The sequence below is a fragment of the Tursiops truncatus genome, chromosome 4 (genome assembly GCF_011762595.2).
Source record: "Tursiops truncatus isolate mTurTru1 chromosome 4, mTurTru1.mat.Y, whole genome shotgun sequence".
Taxonomy (NCBI): Eukaryota; Metazoa; Chordata; class Mammalia; order Artiodactyla; family Delphinidae; genus Tursiops; species Tursiops truncatus.
In genome coordinates, this window is record NC_047037.1 from 6728002 (window position 1) to 6754414 (window position 26413).

General features: G+C 39.5%; 1 protein-coding gene across 4 annotated transcripts in view; it reads right to left on the reverse strand.

Moving 5' to 3' along the window:
• Positions 1–19899: 19899 nt before the first annotated feature.
• KAT2B (lysine acetyltransferase 2B) overlaps positions 19900–26413 on the reverse strand; it is a 103060-nt gene continuing 96546 nt past the window's right edge. For 2 of the 4 annotated variants that reach the window (XM_019934432.3, XM_073803666.1), the window contains exons 15-18: positions 26338–26374; positions 26037–26100; positions 25854–25938; positions 19900–21970 (exon numbers count right to left, since the gene is read on the reverse strand). In XM_019934432.3, coding sequence (XP_019789991.1) covers positions 21777–21970; positions 25854–25938; positions 26037–26100; positions 26338–26374 — 380 coding nt within the window. In that variant the 3' untranslated portion in view covers positions 19900–21776. Of the gene's footprint in view, positions 21971–25853; positions 25965–26036; positions 26101–26337; positions 26375–26413 lie in introns of all 4 variants that reach the window. The other 2 variants (XM_073803664.1, XM_073803665.1) reach the window with 2 other exon arrangements.

The window sequence follows — 26413 nt, forward strand, 5'->3', positions numbered from 1 at the left end:
TGTGGAAACATCCCTGTAGACTGAGTTTGTGTTTGACCAGGAGCCCTTAGAGATATCATCTGCCCAAGAACCAATTTTTACTTTATGTTATGCTTGGGGATTTTTTAGGGATTCCTAGATCAGGTAGGAAAAGTAAACTTGAAGCCCAAGCCTGGCTGAGGTACAGTCTTAGGGCTTCAAATCCTTAGGAAACTTTTTAGCCCATGCTTTCACTAGTATGTGCAGACCTTTATAGATTCTGTCTTTATGTGTCTGGGGTGGTGTTGGTGGTAATAGCTTGTTTTGATCAATTCACAGACACATTAAAACCTAAGACCCTTAATTACAGAGATACCAACTTTCCCAGAGTGACCAAAGAATTAGTACCAGTGTTGATGCCCCTGTTTTTAATCTCCTATTAGTTATGTCACTTCATGATTGCCTTTTCTTCCTTGTAAACTCAGCTATATCCTTAAATTTATTTCATTTTTATCCAGCATTTCCAGGTATTTTTAGGGGTCAAGGGCTTTCGTTTTTGAAGTATAGTTGATTTACAGTGTTGTGTTAGTTTCAGGTGTACAGCAAAGTGATTCAGTTATACATATACATGTAGTCACTCATTTATAGACTCTTTTCCCATATAGGTTATTACAGAATATTAAGTAGAGTTCCCTGTGCTATACAATAGGTCCTTGTTGATTACTTATTTTATACACAGTAGTGTGTATATGTTAATCCCAACTCCTAATTTATACCCCTCACTTTCCCCTTTGGTAACCATAAGTTTGTTTTCTATGTCTGTGGGTCTGTTTCAGTTTTGTATATAAGTTCATGTGTATCATTAATTTTGGGGGGGTGGGATTCCACATATAAGTAATATCATATTTCTCCTTATCTGTCTACCTTACTTCACTTTGTATGATAATCTCTAGGTCCATCCATGTTGCTGCAGATGGCATTATTTCATTCTTTTTAATGTATTTGTCATATTCCATTGTACATATATACTACATCTTCTTTATCCATTCATCTGTCAATGGACATTTAGGTTGCTTCCATGTCTTGGCTATTGTAAATATACTGATATGAACATTGGGGTACATGTGTCTTTTTGAGCTAGAGTTTTCCCCTTATATATGCCCAGGAGTGGGTTTGCTGGATCATATGGTAGCTCTATTTTTAGTTTTTTAAGGAAACTCCATACTGTTCGCCATAGTGGCTGCACCAATTTACATTCCCACCAATAGTGTGGGAGGATTCCCTTTTCTCCACACCCTCTCCAGCATTTATTATTTATAGACTTTTTAATGATGACCATTCTGACGAGTGTAAGGTGGTATCTCCTTGTAGTTTTGATTTCCATTTTTCTAACAATTAGCCAGTTGAGCACTTCTCATGTGCCTCTTGGCCATCTGTATGTCTTCTTTGAGAAATGTCTATTTAGGTCTTCTCCCATTTTTTGATTGGGTTGTTTGAGTTTGGTCTTTTTGTTTTTTGATATAGAGCTGTATGAGCTGTTTGTATATTTTGGAAATTAATCCCTTGTTGGTCACATCATTTGAAAATATTTTCTCCAATTCTGTGGGTTGTCTTTTCATTTTGTTTATGGTTTTCTTTGCTGTGCAAAAGCTTTTAAGTTTAATTGGGTCCCATTTGTTTATCTTTGTTTTTATTTCCATTACTCTAGGAGACAGATCTAAAAAGATACTGCTGTGGTTTATGTCAAAGAGTGTTCTGCCTATGTTTTCCTCTAGGAATTTAATTTTGGTCTTTAATCCATTTTGAGTTTATTTTTTTGTGTGGTGTTAGAGAATGTTCTAGTTTCATTCTTTTACGTGTAGTGGTCCAGTTTTCCCAGCACCACTTATTGAAGAGACTGCCTTTTCTCTATTGTATATTCTTACCTCCTTTACTGTCGATTAATTGACCATAAGTGAATGGGTTTATTTCTGGGCTTTCTATCCTGTTCCATTGATCTGTATTTCTGTTGTTGCGCCAGTACTGTACTGCTTTGATTACTGTCACTTTGTAGTATAGTCTGAAGACAGCCTGATTCCTCAAGTTCTGTTTTTCCTTCTCAAGATTACTTTCATTATTCAGGGTCTTTTGTGTTTCCATACAAATTTAAAAACATATTTGTTCTAGTTTTGTAAAGAATGCCATTGGTAATTTGATAGGGATTGCATTGAATTTGTAGATTGCCTTGGGTATTATAGTCATTTTGACAATATTGATTCCTCCAATCCAAGAACATGGTATATCTTTCCATCTGTTTGTGTCATCTTTGATTTCTTTCATCAGCATATTATAGTTTTCGGAATACCAGTTTTTGCCTCCTTAGGTAGGTTTATCCCTAGGTGTTTTGTTCTTTTTCATGTGATGGTAAATGGGATTGTTTCCTTAATTTCTCTTTCTGATAGCTCATTGTTAGTTTACAGGAATGCAATACATTTCTGTATATTTTGTATCCTGTGACTCTACCAAGTTCATTGAAGAGCTCTAATAGTTTTCTGGTCACGTCTTTAGAATTTTCTATATACAGTGTCTTGACATCTGCAAACAGTGACAGTTTTATTTCTTCCTTTCCAATTTGGATTCCTTTTATTTCCTTTTCTTCTTTGATTGATTTCTTCAGTATTCCATTGGTTGTTTAGTAAAATATCATTTAGCCTCCACATGTCTGTCCCAACTGGTCTCGCAGTAGGTTCTGATCTGTGTTGCAGACTCAGTTCTGCAGGCAACTGGAATGTAGTTTTCTTGCTTCTGATGTCTGGCCCATGGTGAGTGAGGCTGGTCTAGAGGCTTGTGCAAGGTTTACAGGTGGAAGGGCTTGGTGCCTGTCCACTGGTGTAGCTGGTTCTTGGCCCTGTGGTGGCCAGGGCCATGCCTAGAATTGGCCGTGGGCTCAGGAAGTCTTTAGGCAGCCTGTCTACTGATGGATTGTGCTGTGTTCCCACCCTGTTCATTGTTTGGCCTGAGGCATGCCAGCACTTGAGCCTACAGGCTATTGGATGGGGCCAAGCCTTAGTACCAAAATGGTGGCATCCAGGAGATCTCACATTGATGAATATTGCAAATTACCTCTGCCACTAACTGCATTGTCGCCACAGGTCGTCACAGCTACCCCCACCTCCCCAGGAGACCCTCCAATACCAGCAGGTAAGTCTGGCCCAGGCTTCCATGAAATCACTGCTTTTGCCTTGGGTCCTGGTGCATACGAAACCTTCTGTGTGCCCTCCAAAAGTGGTGTTTCTGTTTCCCCCAGTCCTGTGGAGCTCCTGCACTCAATCCCCACTGGCCTTCAAAGCTAAATGCTCTAGGGCTCCTCCTCCTGTTGCTGGACCCCCAGGCTTGGGAGCCTGGCGTGTGGCTCAGAACTCTCACTCCTGTGCGAGACCTTCTGTGATATAATTGTTCTCCAGTTTGTGGGTTGCCCATCTGGGGGTGTATGGGATTTGATTATATCGTGAGTGTGCCCCTACTAGTCTCATAGGTTTCTTCTTTATGTCTTGGATGTAGAATATCTTTTTTGGTAGGTTCCATTCTTTCTTTTGATGGTTGTTCAGAAGTCAGATGTAAGTTTGGTGTTTCTTGTGTGAGGAGGTGAGCTCAAGATCCTTCTACTCAACCATCTTGTCTGTGTAAGAGCAAGGGTTTTAAGTTATTCTTTGCTCTCTCGCAATCAGAAGTCTCTGATCCACTGTGAAGATTTTTTTTTTAATCACAAAATTTGATTTGTTAAAAATTTGATTTGTTAAAAAAATTTGATTTGTTAAAAACAGCCATTTCCTATTTCCTGTGAAATTAAATCCCATCTTCTTCCCATGGCCTATCATGGCCCTATACCATCCCACACCACTCCTCTTTGCTTCTCACATTCCTGTCCTGTTGGATTTTCTCAGTTGATTTTTGACTCCCTCGAGGATTTCTCACCCTGTATTGTTTCCACCTGCCTTCCTCCAGATTGTGCCTCATTCACTCCCCATTCACCTCACTAAACAACTTAAAAGACATATCCTCTGGGAAGCTCTCCCTTAATCCCCACTTAGCAGACTGTGCCTTCCTTTCCATAGCCTCATAGCACTATACTAGTGGAAGCTCCAGAATTTCTCTGTATATGGGGCCCAGAGGAGATGGTTTTGTGAGGTTGGGGGTGAAGTCACATTTGCTTTACAGGTATCTTTTTAAATTGTATGTGTTTTTTTTTTTTTTTTATTGTTGTGTTAGTTTTAGGTGTACAGCAAAGTGATTCCATTTTACGAATATGTATATATTCTCTTTCAGATTCTTTTCCATTAAGGTTTATCAAAAGATATTGAATACAGTTCCCTGTGCTATACAGTAGGTCCTTGTTGTTTATCTATTTTTTTGAATTATTTATTTATTTTTTTTATACAGCAGGTTCTTATTAGTTATCCATTTAATACATATTAATGTATATATGAAAACCCCAATCTCCCAATTCATCCCACCACCAACCCCCACCACTTTCCCCCCTTGGTGTCCATACGTTTCTTCTCTACATCTGTGTCTCAATTTCTGCCCTGCAAACTGGTTCATCTGTATAATTTTTCTAACTTCCACATATATGCATTAATATAAGATATTTGTTTTTCTCTTTCTGACTTACTTCACTATGTAATCTAGACAGTCTCTAGATCCATCCACGTCTCTACAAATGACCAATTTCGTCCCTTTTTATGGCTGAGTAATATTCCATTGTATATATGCACATCTTCTTTATCCATTCGTCTGTCAATGCGCATTTAGTTTGCTTCCATGTCCTGGCTATTGTAAATAGTGCTGCAGTGAACATTGGGGTGCATGTGTCTTTTTGAATTATGGTTTTCTCTGGGTATATGTCCAGTAGTGGGATTGCTGGGTCATATGGTAATTCTATTTTTACATTTTTAAGGAACCTCCATAATGTTCTCCATAGTGGCTGTATCAATTTACATTCCCACCAACAACAATGCAAGACGGTTCCCTTTTCTCCACATCCTTTCCAGCATTTGTTGTTTGTAGATTTTCTGATGATGCCCATTCTAACTGGTGTGAGGTGATACCTCATTGTAGTTTTGATTTGCATTTTTCTAATAATTAGCAATGTTCAGCAGTTTCTCACATGCTTCTTGGCCATCTGTATCTCCTCTTTGGAGAAATGTCTATTTAGGACTTCTGCCCATTTTTGGATTGGGTTGTTTGTTTTTTTAATATTGAGCTGCATGAGCTGTTTATATATTTTGGAGTTTAATCCTTTGTCCACTGATTCGTTTGCAAATATTTTCTCCCATTCTGAGGGTTGTCTTTTCATCTTCTTTACGGCTTCCTTTATTGTACAAAAGCTTTTAAGTTTCATTAGGTCCCATTTGTTTATTTTTGTTTTTACTTCCATTACTCTAGGAGGTGGATCAAAAAAGATATTGCTGTAATTTATGTCAAAGAGTGTTCTTCCTATGTTTTCCTCTAAAAGGTTTGTAGTGTCTGGTCTTACATTTAGGTCTCTAATCCATTTTGAGTTTATTTTTGTGTATGATGTTAGGGAGTGTTCTAATTTCATTCTTTCACATGTAGCTGTCCAGTTTTCCCAGCATCACTTATTGAAGAGACTGTCTTTTCTCCATTGTATATCCTTGCCTCCTCTGTCATAGATTAGTTGACCATAGGTGCATGGGTTTATCTCTGGGCTTTCTATCCTGTTCCACTGATCTATATTTCTGTTTTGGGGCCAGTACCATATTGTCTTGATTACTGTAGCTTTGTAGTATAGCCTGAAGTCAGGGAGTCTGATTCCTCCAGCTCCGTTTTTTTTCCCTCAAGACCACTTTGGTGACTTCCCTGGTGGTGCAGTGGTTAAGAATCCGCCTGCCAATGCAGGGGACACAGGTTCGAGCCCTGTTCGGGGAACATCCCACATGCCACAGAGCAACTAAGCCCAAGCGCCACAACTTCTGAGCCTGCGGTCTACAGCCCGCAAGCCACAACTACTGAGCCCACATGCCACAACTACTGAAGCCCATGCACCTAGAGCCCATGCTCTGCAACAAGAGAAGCCACCGCAATGAGAAACCCGTGCACAACAAAGCAGCCCCCACTCACCGCAACTAGAGAAAGCCTGCATGCAGCAAGGAAGACCCAATGCAGCCAAAAATAAATAAAGATAAAATAAAATTAAAAAAAAAAAAAGACCACTTTGGCTATTTGGGGTCTTTTGTGTCTCCATACAAATTTTAAGATTTTTTGTTCTAGTTCTGTAAAAAATGCCATTGGTAATTTGATAGGGATTGCACTGAATCTGTAGATTGCTTTGGGTAGTAGAGTCATTTTCACAATGTTGATTCTTCCAATCCAAGAACATGATATATATCTCTCCATCTGTTGGTATCATCTTTAATTTCTGTCATCAGTGTCTTATAGTTTTCTGCATACAGGTCTTTTGTCTCCCTAGGTAGGTTTATTCCTAGGTATTTTATTCTTTTTGTTGCAATGGTAATGGGAGTGTTTCCTTAATTTCCACATTAATCTCACCTCTGAATTCACAGATGGTATATCCTGTCACATGGCTAACATTTCTTGTGCAGTAATAGATTTTAGTCTTAAAAATCTGGCAACTCACCTTTGTATCCTTGTCATTTTATACACAGGAGATGTTTAATAAATGTGGAATATAGTAAGAATTCATAGTATAAAAGGAATTGGAACTACAGTTACTATCCATGCAACAAACTAGGATAATTACTCTTTAGCTGTAGATGTGGTTGGTGTTGCACAGAGTTTAAGAATACTGACTCGACCAAGAATCCCAGCATGCTACTTCTTAGCAAAATTGCTTCTCTGTATCTGTTTTTATTAAATTTTTGCCAGGATTTAGTGACTTAATATGCTTAAGTAAAATGCTAAGAAGAGTGCCTGACACCTAGTCAGTGCTTCATAAGTGGTACATGGTAAGGAAATTACTTGATTATATGAAGCCAAGTAGTATTCACAGATTGACAATCTGCTAGTTCAAACCTACTTTGTACCAATGCAGATTTTTTTAAAATTCGCATTATATTAACATTTTAAAACTGTTTTAGGTAAAAGGTCTTCCTAATTTGTACATTTGTAGTATTAGTTTAAACATTATATGTTTCACATTTATTTCAAAACATCTTCACATACATTATTTAAACACATCCTCACTACAGCTTTGAACAAAAAGGTGTGTGTCTAGTAAGGCAATAGACACAGGAAGGTGAATTGGCTTCCCCAGAGCTATACATTGTGCTGCATATAGGAAGTGTGCTGAAAAGAAGTCCATTTATGTGACTCAAAGAACAGACAAAAGTGACCTATGGTAACTGGAGATGGGGTTGAGAATTGACTGGAAAGGGGCACAAGGAAACTTTCCTTCAGTGAATTGAAATGTGTCTTCTTTAGGGTAGTGATTACAGTAGTGTATACAGCTGTTAAAAGTCATCAGCCTGAACACCTAAAATCTATGTATAATATTGTATTGTTAATTATGCTTTGATTTTTTTTTTAATGTTAAAAAGATATAGGAGGGGGGATGATCGAGATGGCAGAGTAGAAGGATGTGGAGCTCACCTACTTCCACAAATACATCAGAAACACATCTACACATGGAACAATTCTCATAGAATACCTACTGAAAGCTGGCAGAGGACTTCAGAATTCTGAAAGGGCAAGAAAGATCTCCAGGGGCTTCCCTGGTGGCGCAGTGGTTGAGAGTCCACCTGCTGATGCAGGGGACACAGGTTCCTGCTCTAGTCCGGGGGCATCCCACATGCCACGGAGCGGCTGGACCCGTGGGCCATGGCCGCTGAGCCTGCGCATCCGGAGCCTGTGCTCCGCAACAGGAGAGGCCACAACAGTGAGGGGCCCGCGTACCGCAAAAAAAAAAAAAAAGATCTCCACATAACTGGGTAGGAAAAAAGAAAAAAACAAGAGAGAGAGAGGAATCAGGAGAGTACCTGCGTCCCTGGGTGGGAGCTATGAAAGATTAAAAGTTCGTGTACCCTGGGAAGCCCCCTCACTGGCAGAGAGATCAGCCAGGACAGAGGGGGAGTTTCAAAGCCTCAGAGGAGAGTGCAGCAACCAGTTTGTGGCAGGCAGAATGGAGAGAGACCTGCACAGAGGGTCTGTGCTGCTGCCTGGCACTCCCCAGCCTGAGATGTACATCTGCAAGGATGGGCGGGGTCTGGGTGCTGAAGCTCAGGCTTCAGAGACAGACCTGGGGACAGGACTGGGGTTGGCTGTGCGGAGACAGCCTGAAAGGGCTGGAGTGTGATGCAACCACAAACAGGAGGGTACACAGAGGGAGCTGGGACCCACCACAGAGGCAAGGCACTATTGTTGGGTGCACAAAGGGAGGGCCGGGGCCCACCACAGCAGCCTCTCTCTCCACACACACGCAGCCAACAGGGCACCACCCCCACGAGCTCAAGGAGGGCCCACCAGCTTTTGCCTCCTTGAACTCCAGGAGCTGATGCCAGCCGCCACCACTGCCACGGGCTCCAAGAGCAGGCACCAACTGCTGCCACCACCACTGCTGTGGGCTCCAGGAGAGGGCACCAGCTCCCACCTGTGCACATCCCCATCAAGGGGATAACGGCCAGCACAGGCTGAGGAAACAGTGGCAGGTATCCACTAAACAGTCCTCACACCAAAAATATTAAACCCACACAAGCTACACAGGGACACTGCCACATAAAAATAGCCCTCCAAGACCACAGTAGGTAATTTTTTCTCCAACAGTCACAGAATAAGGGAAATAAAAGTAAAATTGAGAGGGACTTCCCTGGTGGTCCAGTGGTTAAGAATTCACCTTCCAATGAAGGGGACACGATTTCTATCCCTGGTTGGGGAACTAAGATCCCACATGCCATGGGGCAACTAAGCCTGTGTGCTCTATAGCCCGTGCACCACAACTAGAGAGCTCGTGTGCCACAACTACTGAGCCCATGCGCTCTGGAGCCCACGCACCACAACTAGAGAGCCCACACACTGCAACTACTGAGCCTGCACGCTCTAGAGCCCACACGCCACAACTAGAGAGAAGCCCGTGCACTGCAGCGAAAGATCCTGCATGCCGCAACAGAGATCCCACGTATCGCAACTAAGACCCAACACAGCAAAATAAATATTAAAAAAAAAAACAGATTTTGCACAGCAAAGGAAACCATAAACAAAACGAAAAGACAACCCTCCCAATGGGAGAAAAATATAAAAACAAAATAAAACTGAGGAGCAGAGGAACACTCCCAGTTAAAAGACCAAGAGAATTCCCCTGAAAGAACAACAATGAAACAGACCTCTTCAGTCTAACAGACACAGATTTCAAAAGGAGATAATAAAAATAATGAAGGGATTAAGAAAGGCTATTGACAGAAATGCAGATTGTTGTAAAAAGGAGCTAGAAACTATAAAGAGGAGCCAAGAAAGGTTAGAAAACTCATTCACCAAGACAAAAGCTGAGTTAAAGGCAATGAATAGCAAAAAAAAAAAAAAAAAAGCAAAATGAAAGCAATACAAGAGATCTATGGGATAATATAAAGCATGCCAACCTACAAATAATAGGGATTCCAGAAGGAGAAGAAAAAGAAAAGGTGATCAAAAATGTATTGAAAGAAATTATGGCTAAAAACTTCCCAAACCTAAAGAAGGAAATAGATATCCAGGTACAGGAAGCACCAAAGTTCCCAAACAAGATGAACCCAAACAGACCTAAACTAAAACATATTCAAATGGCAAAAGTTAAAGAGAGGATTCTAAAGGCAGCAAGAGAAAAGCAAAGAATTAATTATAAGTGAACCCTCACAAGGCTATCAGCTGATTTCTCTACAGAAACTTTGCAGGCCAGAAGGAAGTGACAAGATATATTCAAAATCCTGAAAGGGGAAAAATCTGCAACCTTGTATACTCCACCCAGCAAGACTATCATTTAGAATAAAAGCAGAGGTAAATAATTTCTCAGACAAGAGAAAACTAAAGAGTACAGCAATACTAAACCTATCCTAAAAGAAATATTGAAAGGTCTTCTCTAAATAGAAAAGAAATATTGAAAGGTCTTCTCTAAATAGAAAATAGAAAAGAAATATTGAAAGGTCTTCTCTAAATAGAAAATAGAAAAGAAATAGTGAAAGGTCTTCTCTAAATAGAAAAGGTCTTCTTCTAAATAGATATAGGAAAGAGAAAAATTACAACTGAAAAGCAAATCACTTAAATAAGCCAGTATACAGATTAAAAAGGAAAAAAATTTTTTTTTACTTTTTTAAAAGTGATAACCATAATGAACAGCAAAAGGATGAACATGAAGATGTAAAAGAGGACATAAAAATCATAAAATGTAGAGGAGGAGAGTAAGAAAATGCTGATTTTTTTTTTTTTAGAATGTGTTTGAGCCTATATGACCATCAGTCTAAAGCAAGTAGATATAGGAAGGGGTTAACATGCTTGAAAAACAGGATAACCACAAATCAGAAACATACAGCAGATTCACAAAACCAAAAAGAAGAGAACAAAAGCATAAAATAAGAGGAAATCAAACCACAAAAGGCAAAAAACAAAAAAAAGAAACACAAAATCAACTGGAAAACAAGGTTTAAAATGGCAATAAATACATATCTATCACTAATTACCTTAAATTTCAGTGGACTAGGGACTTCCCTGGCGGCGCAGTGGTTAAAAATCCACCTGTCAATGCAGGTGACACAGGTTCAATCCCTGGTCTGGGAAGATCCCACATGCCGCAGAGCAACTAAGCCCTTGCAACACAACTACTGAGCCTGCACTCTAGAGCCCGCAAGCCACAACTACTGAGCCTGTGTGCTACAACTACTGAATCCCGCGTGCCTAGAGCCCATGCTCCACAACAAGAGAAGCCACTGCAATAAGAAGCCCGCACACCACAACGAAGAGTAGCCCCTACCCACCGCAACTAGAGAAAGCCCGTGCACAGCAACGAAGACTCAACGCAGCCAAAAAATAAAAAGTAAAATAAAAAGAATATTAAAAGAAAATGTCAATGGACTAAATGCTCCAATCAAAAGACACAGAGTGGCAGGTTGGATTAAAAAAATAAGAACCTACAATATGGTGCCTACAAGAGACCCACTTTAGGGCAAAGGACACACATAAATTGAAACTGAGGGGATGGAAAAAGATATTTCATGCAAAACAGAAATGACATGAAAGAGGGGGTCACAATACTCATATGGGACAAAATAGACATAAAGGCCATAAAGACAAAGAAGAACACTATATAATGATAAAAGGATCAATACAAGAAGAGGATATTACACTCGTCAATGTATATGCACCTAATATAGGATCACCCAAATACATAAAACAAATACTACAGAAATAAAGGGAGAAACTGATGGGTATACAATAATGGTAGGAGATTTTAACACCCCACTCACATCAATGGACAGATCCTCGAGACAGAAAATCAATAAGGCAACAGAGATCCTAAAGGATACGACAGAACGGTTAGACTTAATTGATATTTTCAGGACATTACACCCCAAAAAACCAGAATACACATTCTTTTCAAATGCACATGGAACACTCTCTAGGACTGATCACATACTAGGGCACAAAACAAGCCTCAACAAATCTAAGAGTATAGAAATTATTTCAAGCATCTTTTCTGACCACAACAGCATGAAACTAGAAATCAACCACAGAAAATGAAATGAGAAAGAAACAACATGCTAATAAAAAAACGAATGGGTCAGTGTTGAAATCAAGAGGAAATTATCAATTAAAAAATACCTTGAGACAAATGACAATGAAAAGACAACCATACAAAAGCTGTGGGATGCAGCAAAAGCAATTTTTAGAGGGAAGTTCATAGTGACACAGGCCTTCCTTCTACACAAAACAAGAAAAATCTCAAATAAACAACCTAACCTACCATCTAAAAGAATTAGAAAAAGAAGAACAACAAAAACCTAAAGTCAGCAGAAGGAAGGAAATAATAAAGATTAGAGAGGAAATAAATAGAAATTAAAGTCAAGAGGTGATTTTTTTGAAAGGGTAAACAATATTGACAAACGTCTGGCCAGGCTCACCAAGAAGAAAAGAGAGAGAACCCAAATAAATAAAATAAGAAATGAAAAAGGTGAAATAACAAACAATACTCCAGAAATACAAAAAAACATAAAAGAATACTATGAACAATTACATGCCAACATATTTACCAACCTAGAAGAAATGGACAAGTTTCTAGAAACATACAGCCCACCAAAATTCAATCAAGAAAAAATAATTTGAACAGACCAGTCACTAGAAGTGAAATAGAATCTGTAATTTAAAAATGCTCTCTACAAACAAAAGTCCAGGACCAGATAGCCTCACAGGCAAATTCTTCCAAACATAAAAAGAAGAACTTATACCGATCCTTCTCAAACTCTTCCAAAAGACTGAAGAGGAGGGAACACTCCCAAAGACATTCTATGAAGCCACAACCACCCTGATACAAAACCAGACAAAGATACCACCAAAAAAGAAAATTACAGTCCAATATCTTTGATGAACATAGATGCAAAAATTCTAAACAAAATATTAGCAAACCGAATCCAACAAACACATAAAAAAGACCATACACTACGACCAAGTTGGATTCATCCCAAGTTCACAAAGATGGTTCAACATATGCAAAATCAATGTGATACACCACATTAACAAAAGGAAAAAAAAAACAAAAAAAAAAACAAGTGATCATCTCAACAGATGCAGAAAAAGCATTTGATAAAATTCATCAACGATTCATGATAAAAACTCTTACCAAAGGGGGTATAGAGGGAACATATCTCAACATAATAAAAGCTATTTATGACAAACCCACAGCCAATATAATACTCAACAGTGAAAAGCTGAAAGCCTTCCCACTAAAATCTGGAACAAGACAAGAATGCCCACTCTCACCACTTCTGTTCAACATAGTGTTGGAAGTCCTAGCCCCAGCAATCAGGCAAGAAAAAGACATAAAATTTATCCAGATTGGAAAGGAAGAGGTAAAAATGTCATTATATGCAGATAACATGATACTATATATAGACAACCCTATAAACTCCACACAAAAACTACTAGAACTGATAAATTAAGCAAGGTAGCAGGGTACACGATTGACATACAGAAATCAATTGCATTTCTTTACATTAACAATGAATTATCAGAAAGGGAATGTAAGGAAAAAATACCTTTTAAAATTGCACCCCAAAAAATAAAATACTAAGGAATAAACCTGACCGAGGAGGTGAAAGGCTTATATACTGAGAACTATAAGACATTAATAAAGAAAATTTAAAATGATTCAAAGAAATGGAAAGATATCTCATGCTCTTGGATTCGAAGAATTGTTATTGTTAAAACAGCCATACTACCCAAAGCAATCTACCGATTTAACGTGATCCCTATCAAATTACCCATGACATTTTTCACAGAACTGGAAAAAAATCCTAAAATTTATATGGAACCATAAAAGATCCAGAATTGCCAAAGCAATCCTGAGGGAAAAGAACAAAGCAGGAGGCATAACCATCTCAGTCTTCAGACAATACTACAAATCTACAGTAATCAAACAGCATGGTATTGGCACAAAAACAGACATATGGATCAATGGAACAGAATACAGAGCCCAGAAATAAACCCACACACCTATGGTCAATTAATCTTTGACAAAGAAAACAAGAATGAACAATGGGAAAAGGTCTCTTCAGCAAGTGGTGTTGGGAAAGTTGAAGAGCCACATATAATTCCATGAACTTAGAACACACCCTCACACCATACACAAAAATAAACTCAAAATGGCTTAAAGACTTAAAAGGAAGGCATGAAACCATAAAACTCCTAGAAGAGAACATAGACAAAACATTCTCTGACATAAATCGTACCAATGTTTTCTTAGGTCAGTCTCCCAAGTCGATAGAAATAATAGCAAAAATAAACAAATGGGACCTAATCAAACCTGCAAGCTTTTGCACAGCAAAGGAAACCATAAACAAAAGGAAAAGACAACCTATGGAACAGGAGAAAATATTTGCAAACAATTAGACCTACAAAGGCTTGATTTCCAAAACATACAAAGAGCTCATACAACACAACAAAAAAAACAACCCAATTGAAAAAATGGGCCAAAAACCTAAATAGACATTTCTCCAAAGAAGATGTACAGATGGCCAACAGGCACATGAAAAGATGCTCAACATTGCTAATTATTAGAGAAATGCAAATCAAAACAATAATGAAGTACCACTTCATACCAGTCAGAATGGCCATCATTAAAAAGTCGACAAATAACAAATGCTGGAGAGGGTGTGGAGAAAAGGGAACCCTCCTACACTGTTGGTGGGAATGCAAGTTGCTGCAGCCACTATGGAAAACGGCATGGAGGTCCCTCAAAAAACTAAAAATAGAGCTACCATATGATCCTGCAATCCCACTCCTGTGCATATATCCAGACAAAGCTATTAATTCAGAAAGATACATGCATCCCTATGTTCATAGCAGCACTATTTCCAATAGCCAAGACATGGAAGCAACACAAAAGTCCATCGACAGATGAATGGATAAAGTAGATGTAGTTTATATATTGGGTTGGCCAAAATGTGCCTTCGGTTTTAAGTAAAAATAAAAGACACATTTTTCATTTTCGCCAAGAACTTTATTGAACAACATATTCACCCTTTTGTTCCACTACCTTCTGCCATTTCTCAGGCCACTTCATAATTCCATCTTTCCAAAACTTTTTACTTTTGAGCAAAGAACTGTTCAATGTGCCTTTTACAATCCTCCAGGGAATTGAAATTTTTTTCATTAAGACAATTTTGTAAAGACCTAAATAAATGGAAATGCACAGGTGCAATGTCCAGTGAATACGGCAGATGAATCAGAACTTCCCAGCCAGGCTGTAACAGTTTTTGCATGGTCATCAAAGAAACATGCAGTCTTGTGTTATCCTGATGGAAGATTATACATTTTCTGTTGACTAATTCTGGATGCTTTTCATCAAGTGCTGCTTTCTGTTGGTCTAACTGGGAGCAGTAATTGGAATTAATCATTTGATTTTCTGGAAGGAGCTAATCATAGAGGACTCCCTTCCAATCCCAATATATACACAACATCACCTTCTTTGGATGAAGACTGGCCTTTGGTGTGGTTGGTGGTGGTTCATTTCACTTGCTCCACAATTTCTTCCATTCCACATTATTGTACAGTATCCACTTTTCATTGCCTGTCACAACTTGTTTTAAAAATGGAACATTTTCATTACGTTTACGTAGAGAATTGCATGTGGAAATAGTCAAAAAGGTTTTTTTCGCTTAACCTACGTGGAAACCAAACATCAAAGCGATGAATATAACCAAGCTGGTGCAAATGATTTTCAACACTTGATTTGGATATTTTGAGTATGTCGGCTATCTCCCGCATGGTATGACGTTGACTGTTCTCAATTAATGTCTTTAATTGATTGCTATCGACTTCAACTGATTTACCTGATGGTTGAGCATCGTCCAGCGAGAAATCTCCAGCACGAAACTTTGCAAACCACTTTTGACACATTCAGTCAGTCACAGCACCTTCTGCACAAATCTTTTTTTGTGTTTCGGTGTGTTTTTACCTTTCTTGAAATAATAAAGCATAATATGTGAAAAATGTTGTGTCTTTTCTTTGATCTTCAATATTAAAATGGCTACACAAAAATTCACCAATTTTGATTTTTTTATTTTTTAAAATTTTTTAATTTTTTTTAAAATTTATTTATTTATTTGGCTGTGTTGGGTCTTTTGTTGCTGTGTGTGGGTTTTTCTCTAGTTGCAGCAAGCAGGGCTTCTGTTGTTGTGGAGCATGGGCTCTCGGCACGTGGGCTTCAGTAGGTGTGGCTCACAGGCTCTAGAGCACAGGCTCAGTAGTGGTGGCGCACGGGCTTAGTTGCTCTGTGGCATGTGGGATCTTCCTGTACCAGGGCTTGAACCCGTGTCCCCTTCATTGGCAGGGGGATTCTTAACCACTATACCACCAGGGAAGTCCTGATGACTTTTTTAAATGCACACTGATATGATAGCTGTCACATACAATCTAACAAAACCATTTCAAATGAAGTTAAAGACAACTAAATGGGGCTTCCCTGGTGGTGCAGTGGTTAAGGATGCGCTTGCCAATGCAGGGGACACGGGTTCAAGCCCTGGTCCAGGAAGATCCCACATGCCACAGAGCAACTAAGCCCGTGCGCCACCACTACTGAGCCTGTGCTCTAGAGCCTGTGAGCCACAACTACTGAAGCCTGTGCACCTAGAGACCATGCTCTGCAACAAGAGAAGCCACCGCAACGAGAAGCCCATGCACCACAATGAAGAGTGGCCCCCGCTCGCCGCAACTAGAGAAAGTCCCTGCGCAGCAACAAAGATCCAACTCAGCCAAAAATTAATTAATTAATTATTTTTTAAAAAAAGACAACTAAGTGCTACTACAGCCATCTTACAGAAAAAACTGAACGAACCTTTTGGCCGACCCAGTACAATGAAATAATGCCATTTTGAGCAACATGGATGGAACCAGAGATTATCATACTAAGTGAAGTAAGTCAAAATGAGAGGACAAATGCCATATGATATCACTCATGTGGGGAATCTAAAATATGACACAAATGAACTTATCTATGAAACAGAAAGACTCACAGATATAGAGAACAGACTTGTGGTTGCCAAGGGCAAGGGGGTGTGGGGGAGGGATGATGTGGGAGTTTGGAGTTAGCAGATGCAAACTATCATATACAGGATGGATAAACAACAAGGTCCTACTCTATAGCACAGGGAACTACATTCAATATCCTGTGATAACCATAATGGAAAAGAGTATGACAATGCAGGGGACATGAGTTCCATCCGTGGTCCAGGAAGATCCCACATGCCGCGGAGCAACTAAGCCCATGTGCCACAACTAGTGAAGCCTGTGCACCCTAGAGCCCGTGCACTGCAACTATTGAGCCTGTGTGCTGCAACTACTGAAGCCCACGTGCCTAGAGCCTTGCTCCGCATCAAGAGAAGCCGCCGCAATGAGATGCCCACGCACTGCAACAATGAGTAGTCCCAGCTCGCTGCAATTAGAGAAAGCCCGTGCACAGCAACGAAGACCCAATGCAGCCAAAAAAAAACCATCTATCTATATATAGATATAACTGAATCACTTTGCTGTACAGCAGAAATTAACACAATATTGTAAATCAACTATACTTCAATTTAAAATATATATATATATATATATATATATATATATGATGTTAAGTTGTGCACAGAGCTACAACCATACAAGTGTGTTTGGGTATGTTGAGAAGCAGTGCTGATGCACTGACTTACAGTATGAACCAAGTGTGTGTTCTACTCAACTCTAAAACAGCCAACAGCAACCCAACCTAAGGACTTTATCACCTTTGCCTGTGTTTGTTGTTGGACTGCCCTATCAAACAAAAAGGCAGAGTATCTGTTCCTAGATATTTTTAGCATAAGTTAGATATCCACCGAATAACTGTCAAAAATGGGAAGTTAACAGAGCAAAGAACAGAGACCAGTGAATTTCAGGACAGGTCCAAGAACCAAGCGAGCCAGTATGCAGAAAGCTTATTTTGAGAAGGTCCTTTGGTGCAACAAATTTTCTAAGGGATTTCTTTAAAAGAACTTCAAACCTAGATAAACAAAAACCGATAAACCTTCGTTTCAGCTCAGGAAATTACACACACACAAATAACATTTTTTAAGCTCACTCTGCCAAGGTGGTGGTACTGGGCTTCCCAGTAACAAGAGGGAGGCAGGAAGATTGACTCGGGCTTTCCTGGCTTTTCTCTGCTTTGTTGAAATTATTGCTTTTAATAAACCCAAAGAAAATCTCCGCTTTTAATAAATCCAAAGAAAATCTCCAGCTTTGAAATTGTTAGCTTCCTTTTTCCCCCAAAATGCAAAGATGCCCACACACAGAAACCAAGGCATAAATATACATGAATTACATTTGAAAACTTTTCGTGATACCTACGGGTGTTGTCTCACCTCTGAAGTCCTCTGCTTACTTTGTCGAGAGTCTTCCTCCAAAATGCACCTGAAAACCTTCTTCCGCTTGTTTTTGTTTTTCTAACTTCATGTTCATCTCTTTACCTAACGGGGACGTTACTGACACTACTTTCCCCTGTCAATCTCCATCCAATACTAATATTAATAGCACCGATGCACCCAAAGGAGAAAGTCCTACCAAGAGCCTGAAGACTCGAGTAAGAGCACCGATCTCCTTCCCTGCTGCCACCGTCCCCACCCACAGCCACCACCTCTACCTTCTTTTCTGCCAGGAAAAAAATGTTTGAATAGTCAATAAATCTAAACCTATGTTTCAAGACGATTTAAGAAAAAAAAATAAGTCATCTTAATTACTGCATCTTAAATAAGAACATGCAGCCGATATGACCTTTGATATTCCAGAGTAGTTGCCCTCTTCTCTTGGGGTTTTCTACTTTGCTAAGTAAAGGTAAGGGCCAGAGAAGAACTGCTCAGAACAATAGGGAAAAGGCCAAGGGCTGCCACCAATAACCCTTCCTTTGACATTGTTAGCTTCCTTTTTCCACAAAAAAAGCAAAGATGCCCCCCCCCCCCGGCCACAGAAACCAAGGCATAAATATACATGAATTACACTTGAAAACTTTTCGTGATACCTACGGGTGTTGTCTCACCTCTGAAGTCCTCTGCTTACTTTGTCGAGAGTTCCTCCAAAGCTCTTAGAAGCTTTTAAATAAACACCAAGGAGCTGGTCTGAAGAATATCAGCTTAAAGGGGTGGTACATTATTAACCTGTCCATAGTACCTCAGTCTGATCCTGTTTCTACTCCTTAGGTTGCAAAATTATAAATTTTACTTCCAGGTAACATGAAAACCACAAAGTCGTCTTTTCCCTCTTTTCTTCTGATGAATACAACCAGAGTTGAGATTTTTGACCATGGATAGATGGGCTGGGATGGGAGGGCAACCTAGTCTTCGCTCTGGATGTTTACTTTTCCGTAGAAGGACATCCCTCAGCCCCGGCTTCCCTCTGCCCCTCATGCCTCCCTCCCCCGGGAGGAACCTGCCTCATTGATGAGTTAAGGGAAGGAAGTGGCCTAGCTCTGCTCCTTCCTCACCTGTACCTCTTTGGAGTTGACCTGCCTTCAGACAGCATCACTGTCCTGGGCCGTGCACTAAGCTTAAGGGTAAAAGGCCCTGCCTTGGTAGGGGGACGTCCGCAGTGGTGCAGAGCTGCTGGCAACTGGTGAGTCAACCACATCCTGGGGTTCCGTATCAGAAAGCCCATTTTCCATAGATACACAAGTCACAACCTCCAAAATGCATTTTATTATTTATAAAGATGTTTTGGCCATCATGTGCCTTAATCAGTTGACTGCTTAGCTGGTTCAAAATTCAGAAAGGAAGTGGTGTGCTCTTTGGTGGGTACTCATACCCCAACAGGATAAAGTTTACTTTCCTACACTCAGCACTTTGAGTAACAGTAGAAGCTCATATGGGAGATGTCTAAAAATCTGCTGTATTTTTTTCTGTCCCTCTCCTCATTCATCTATCTCACAGATGCAAAGTAGAAAAACTGGGGGCGAGTGCGGGACTGTTTCTAAAACCATAACACTCTTCTTTAGCTGGATGTTTTTCCTGAGTGTCAATGGGCAAGATGCAGTGGATCATTCCAGAGACACAGTAAGTGTCTCTCCTCTTGAAAATCTCTCACTGATGGGCTGTGAATTTTTTTGAAACTTCACACAAATGCAACAATTCTGAACACCTTCCTCGACATGCTTACGACCTAAGAACTAAGGATGTAATCAGTCATCAAACAGATCGTACATTCGCCCTGTAAACTCAATCTGCCAGAAGAAAACACACCACCAGATTAAGAGCTTTTTAAAATATAATTTAAAACTATTTTGTACCAGTACAATATATTAATTTTACAAATGTAAAATTTTATCCGCTGTTAAAGCATTTGCAAAAACCACACATCCTACTTCAGCTTTATTGCACAATATCTATAAGAAAATATTAATTTTTAAATTAGAAAACATAAAAATGCTTTCAATATAGAAGAGACAATCTGATTTTAAAGACAATACTCTATAAGAATGTCTACCCAGAAAATAACAAACTTTCACAGGATACCAAGCTGGCCAGATGCTTCGGCAGATCCAGTACAAAGCACTGTGGAAAACCAGTCCAAGTTACTTAATCCAAACTGTATCATCCTTCTTCATTAGAAATCCAGATGCCACACAAGGTGGTTTCTTATACTTTAAAAAGTTGAGGCATTTCTCAGTTGTGAGCATTCTGAATATATCTTACACATTAAAAACAATCCTTCCAACTTCACAGCCATCTGCAGGGTTTTTTCCTTCATGCAGATTATCTCTGGCAACTGTGTTTAATGTCTATCAAATAATCATTTCAATTCTTTTATGCTGATAGAAAACATCAAGTTAAATATACCTTTAAACCTAGTCCTTTACAAAAATCAGTTTATAAATTTGTATCATAAAAATTAGTGTCGAGACCATCAAGGTGGCCTTCGTTTGTTTTACATGAGTTGGTTCTCTCAGAGTTGGGATGGCGGACGTCCCACTTTTCAATGTAGTGTTAATCAGGAAATGAATCCAAGCACTAAGCTGGAATCCCAAGACGGGTTAATAAGGTTGTATGATGGATTTTAGTGGGATAGTATTACCCTGGGTATATATACCAACGTAGGTATTAAAATACTGACAGCAAATCTTGGTGGTAATTTAATTCATCTCCGACAATGAATATAATCTGGAGATGCAAAAGGAAAAATGTTCATAAATACAGTATCAGGGGGGTTGTGTGTATTGTAGAAAGGGCAAAAAATCCTTATTTAATAGAACAAGGATTCACTAAATTTGATACATTAAATAGATTATACATCTTTTTTTTGTTAAAGTATGTTGATTCCATCTCAGGTGTTTTCAAATGGATGCCTTTGTGGCCCAGGAAATTGCCTTTTGGAACTTACGGCCTGCATAAGCAAAGTCAAATATAGTATTACACACTCGTGTAGAGAAAGAAATCATTAAAATAGTGGTTATGCACTCACAAGTTTGTTGTAGGTAGACAGAATTATCAAAAACCCAGATGCTTATAAAAGTTTGCACTATTTAGAATTTCTTCCTTAGGAATCAAAGTAGTCGCTTTCTGGAACTGCATTTTTTTCAGAACTGCTCAAAGCACCTCACCTAGATGAGTGTTTTTTAAAAATATATATAAAAAGTCTACCATGAGACTTCAAACATCACATATTTCACCTTTTACGGGCTTTTTATCATGCATCCCTTCCTTTAAAGTCCTTCAGAATAAAATAAAAATAAACTCTCACATTCCATTAGAAAAAAAGGGAAACATTCATGGTCTGAAAATTTTCTGCATTCCCCCAAATCTTGGTACTATGTGCAATTTCCTCATATACAAATTTTGAGGAAACCCCTGATCATCTATTATTGAATAGTCAGCTAATGGACATGCCATAGAAAGTTGACATTAATTGTAGTGAATAGATTAAAATCTATTCCATAAAATAAAAATGTTCTATGACTTCAATTTAAATACATATCTGAAAAGCTAAGAGGAGGTTTTCTGTTTGTTTTTTAAAAGTGCTAATTATTACAAGTATCTTCAATACATTAGGTCCAATTCTTTGTAAAACTAAACCATGCTTTAGGCACACTGCTTGATGAGTTTCTAAGAAGCAGAGGAAAAAAAATATCACTTGTCAATTAATCCAGCTTCCTTAATTTTACTGAAGAAGAATTTCTCCAGGATATTGGCACATTTGTAGTATTCACTCTCAGGGGGGTTGTACTCTTTGCAATTGGTAAAGACGCGCTGTAAGTCTGCCATGAATAATTTCTTAGACACGTAGTACCTATTCTTGAGGCGTTCGCTCATGGTTTTCAGATCTGCACAGGAAAAAAAAATATTAGCCATCTTTGACTCCTTTTAAACCAACCAGCTGACAAAAGTGAGACGGGGAAAGAAATCTATGTCATCAGTTTGATCACATTTTCACCATCCCAATATCTTTCTTTAAGAGAAATTCATATGATCAAGGAAAACAGTTCTTGAGTCTTATGTTCTTCCTTTTGTGAGGGTATCCTGTGCAAAATCACAGTGTTTTAACATTGAAGGGACCATTATTAGTCATCTGGCCCAATCCCCTCTTCAGCACGAGGAAGCTAAGTAGATTAGCAGCAATAAGTACGATGAACTAAGTACTGTTAGCTCTTCATTCAGAATTATACAGAAGAGGCTTTGTCTATACATGGAGCACAGCAGGTGGAACATTTGTATCGAATCATTTCATTACTTAAATCAGAACAATCAGACTGAGTTTGTTTCTCTAAATTCACAGTTGTTCTGGTGCTGTAGAGATAGAACTAAAATGGAGAAACAGATCATAAATACATCTGCAAATATACCAGTGACCTTGCATGTAAAATGGTTCCAGTGAATTTAGTTTCATGATCCATCAGTGAAATAAGAATGACAAACTTTACTTAATAATCTATTTTCTAAAGCAAGTAAGCCTTGCGAGACAATTGTCAAAAAGAATATTTTCCCAATATATCTACTTGCTTTAAATTATTTTACAAAGGAAAACAATGCTTCATCTAAACTTGTAAGAATATAATGAGGCTTCTTTAATCTTCACTCTCAGAACCAATTTAAAGAATTCCACGAAGATTAGAAGATGCTAACATTTGTCTACTTATAGGTCCCTAGTTGTCTCTAAGTCTGGTTCTATCATTAAAAATTATATCAACTAGGGCCTCCCTGGTGGCGCAGTGGTTGAGAGTCCGCCTGCCGATGCAGGGGACACAGGTTCACGCCCCGGTCTGGGAAGATCCCACATGCCGCGGAGTGGCTGGGCCCGTGAGCCATGGCTGCTGAGCCTGCGCGTCCGGAGCCTGTGCTCCGCAACGGGAGAGGCCACAACAGTGAGAGGCCCTCATACCGCAAAAAAAAAAAAAAATTATATCAACTGTTAAATTGGATTAGCAGATACACACTACTATATATAAAATAAACAACAAGGTCCTACTGTATAGCACAGGGAACTGTAATAAACCAAAATGGAAAAGAATATGAAAAAAATTATATAAACTCTGCATGAAAAAATAAGTCAAAATCACTAAAGAAATACTTCTGACTACCAACAACCCAAATTCCCACTATATTATCAAATTTTCCAGAGGGAGAGAAACTGACAACCAAATACACTGGGATTATCATTTAATAAGATAAATAAACTTATGTGCAACATCCCAAAATGGGGAGAAATTCATTTGCAGCAAAATCCTAATCTACCACAAAACTCCAAAGGAAAAATAGGAAATATCTGCTTTCACCTATTTCCTTTGACTAAAGCCTTTTTTTTTTTTTAAATAAAGCCTATCTTGGTTAGAAGTATGTCATCACATCTGTGAATTCAACTTTCCATTTTCTTTCTTCTCTAACTGAAATAGTTCGGAGGGAGAGAAAAACTGAAAAGTATTAAGCTACACAAAGGCTTGACAAATAGCCCAGTAAACGTGTCACCTGAGTGTAACTGAACAGCTGAAGAGGTGCTCTCGTTGAATAAAGAAAGAGCAGTGGAACCGGCCTCTCTGGGTAAAACTGGATGCTTACCCTCCTCCCACCTAAATGCCCACCACTTAGGATATGCTGCCTGATATCATGTTTACGATGTTTAGAAGGAAGAGACGTGTGACCAAAAGAGAAAAAAAAAAAAAAGTAAAGGGGGAAAAAATGAAACTTGACACAAAGAAGTTTACACAAAAGCTCTCCCCACTAGTTTTTGGAAGGCGGGAGGAAAGGAGCGATGGGGAGAGCCTCAAATACAGCAGAAACAAATCATGAAAGTGTTTGGAGCTTTCTGAATAATTACAACCAACTGCATGTTTCCTTTCTCTATTTCCTTTCCATTCTAAAGTTATAGATAACAGCTTCCTTCCTCTGGCCTTCTTAGAAGCTTTTGGTTGACCAAATGGCCTGGGTTACAAAAGAAGGTGACTGAACACTAGTGAAAACAAACATGGAGACACCACTAAATTACTCATTAAATCCCCAAAAGTTGGGAATTCTGGGTAAATAGGAAAGCCCTGCCTACCTGCCTAGCTCCCCATGTGTGGGAAGCTTGGGCCACACCTCAGACGCTGTACTGAATGCCATTTCCTTAACGAAACAGGTTGGATCTCATCCATATGGAAGAAAAGAGGTTTTTTTAGGGCATGGGGGTGGGGGGGAAGAGAAGAAATGTTTTTTGAAAAAGCCATGAAGGCAATGGCAGAAAAAGTGAAATTACCAATTGTCAGTCTTGTCCTCAAAGACATGACCATCTTCGGGGCAAGGGCATCCCAAGAAAACAAAGCATGGCTCCAACCAAAGAGCACCATCTACTGTTTTCAATAACGCTGCTTACGCACACCTCAGCCCACCACTGGCCTTGCTCAGTGGGGTCAACTGTCCCCTCACGAGCATTCAGCTGTGCGCACAAGTGGTGTCCGGCTGGCGAGGTTCCCACCCTTCTCTGGCTGGACCAAGCAGAAAGCTTCCAGAGGGCAGGCTGGGAGTTGGCTATGACAGACAGGACCCACTGGACCTGCCACCGCAGGACTTCAGAGTGCACACGGACAGGGCCGAAAACCGTTCTCCCCAGGCTCACGCAACCTCCCTTGAGCATTTCACAAAAGAACTTGAGGCAGCCCAGGTGACAAGGATGCCAAGGTCAGGTAAGTTTGGAAATGGACTTAAAGGGTTTTAGCAGATTTTTCACATCCTGGGAAATACTGATTCCCAAGTCAGCCTTCCATTCAGAATTCTACACTCCTTCAACACTTACTCTGATTTTCATGTACTGAAATACACAGAAGCGAGGCAGATAGAAAAGGGAAAGAAAAGCGTACGGATGTGTGTCCACTTTAAGGACCAGAGACTACTGAAATCATTACCACCACTGTGTAGAGCATTCGTGTGATAATGCCACAGAAAAATCTACAAATAACTCTGTTATCGGGGAGCTAATGGATCCCTTTCACTCTTCCTTTCACATCTTAATACCTTCTTAGCACCAGGTAGAAAAGGGACAGAAGATACAGGCCCTCTCCAGAAAAATGGCCACACAGCTGATTGGAAAAAAAAAAAAAAAATTCAGCTCGTGGTCTGTCATCTGCACAATGCCAAATTAGTTTAATTTGGGGATTCTCAATTGACTCAATTAATCATTCCTTTTAGCCTGGTGCAGACACAGCAGCAAATTCCACAATTCTACATTTCTAAAGGCATTTCTTTTGTTTGTTTGGGGATGTGGGACCAAGCTTAAAATAGGAGTATAATTAGCGACACTCAGTCTCCTTCAAGAGCGTGGAAAATCAAGGGCTGCATTAATGATTATTTCTCCATCTAAGAGTACAGCAGTCAAGCGGCTTGATCTAACTTCGTCTGTTTACCTTCAAAAATTCTCAGACTCTCCAAGCATATCAAGAGAACAAGCTGCTGTTTTTCCATTTGCAACCAAACTGAATATAATCAAGGTTATGTCCACACAGCTGACTCTCATCTCCAGTGCTGTCTGCAGCTCGCATCGATGGTGTGGGCGCTACAGGGCAGCAGCGGGAGCCTAATGAACACGGCCATCCCCTCCCCTTTACCCCTCCTGCTCTGATTCCACCGGCCCTCCACCCTACAACAGAAGAGTGCACATCAACCTCGGCACCCCTTTGTCCCCCACACCGCCATCCAGAGAGTTTTAAATCTATACTTAGAAAATGTTAATGGCATTACCCATGGGGAACCTTATAACTTCATAATATCCCGGAGCTTCTGTTCTCTTCACGGGTTCCATGAAGGGCCAAGCGCTTTGATGGCTCTTGGGTAAAGAAAAAAGTAAGGTATCTAATATGGAAATGCCATGTGGGAAATCATTTCAAAATATTTGCATGAGGTGAAGGAAAACAAAACACCCACCTTCACCTGCTGGAGGATGCTCTTGAGGGTGCTATAAAGCTGGTCGGGGTCTTTGGGCTCTTTACTTGAAAGGAAAAGAATAAACAAGAAGGAACAATGATTAGTTTTCTCTTCTCTTGCCAAGTGATTCCAGCTCATTTTTACAGAAACTTAAAATTAGAACCATTCCAGAATTTTTTATGAAAACTGAAACCTAACAAGTGGTGTGATGGTGACTACAATCAGTTTGCCTGTTTTCTCTAAGTTTCTGGGAGGGGAAAAAGAACACTTGCATTAATATCCTCTGGCCCATCATACTTACCTCTTCTCTTTTCCACTCGGTTTCCAGCCTGTCTCTCCTATATATCAACAAAATTAAACACTGAATGAGAACTGCT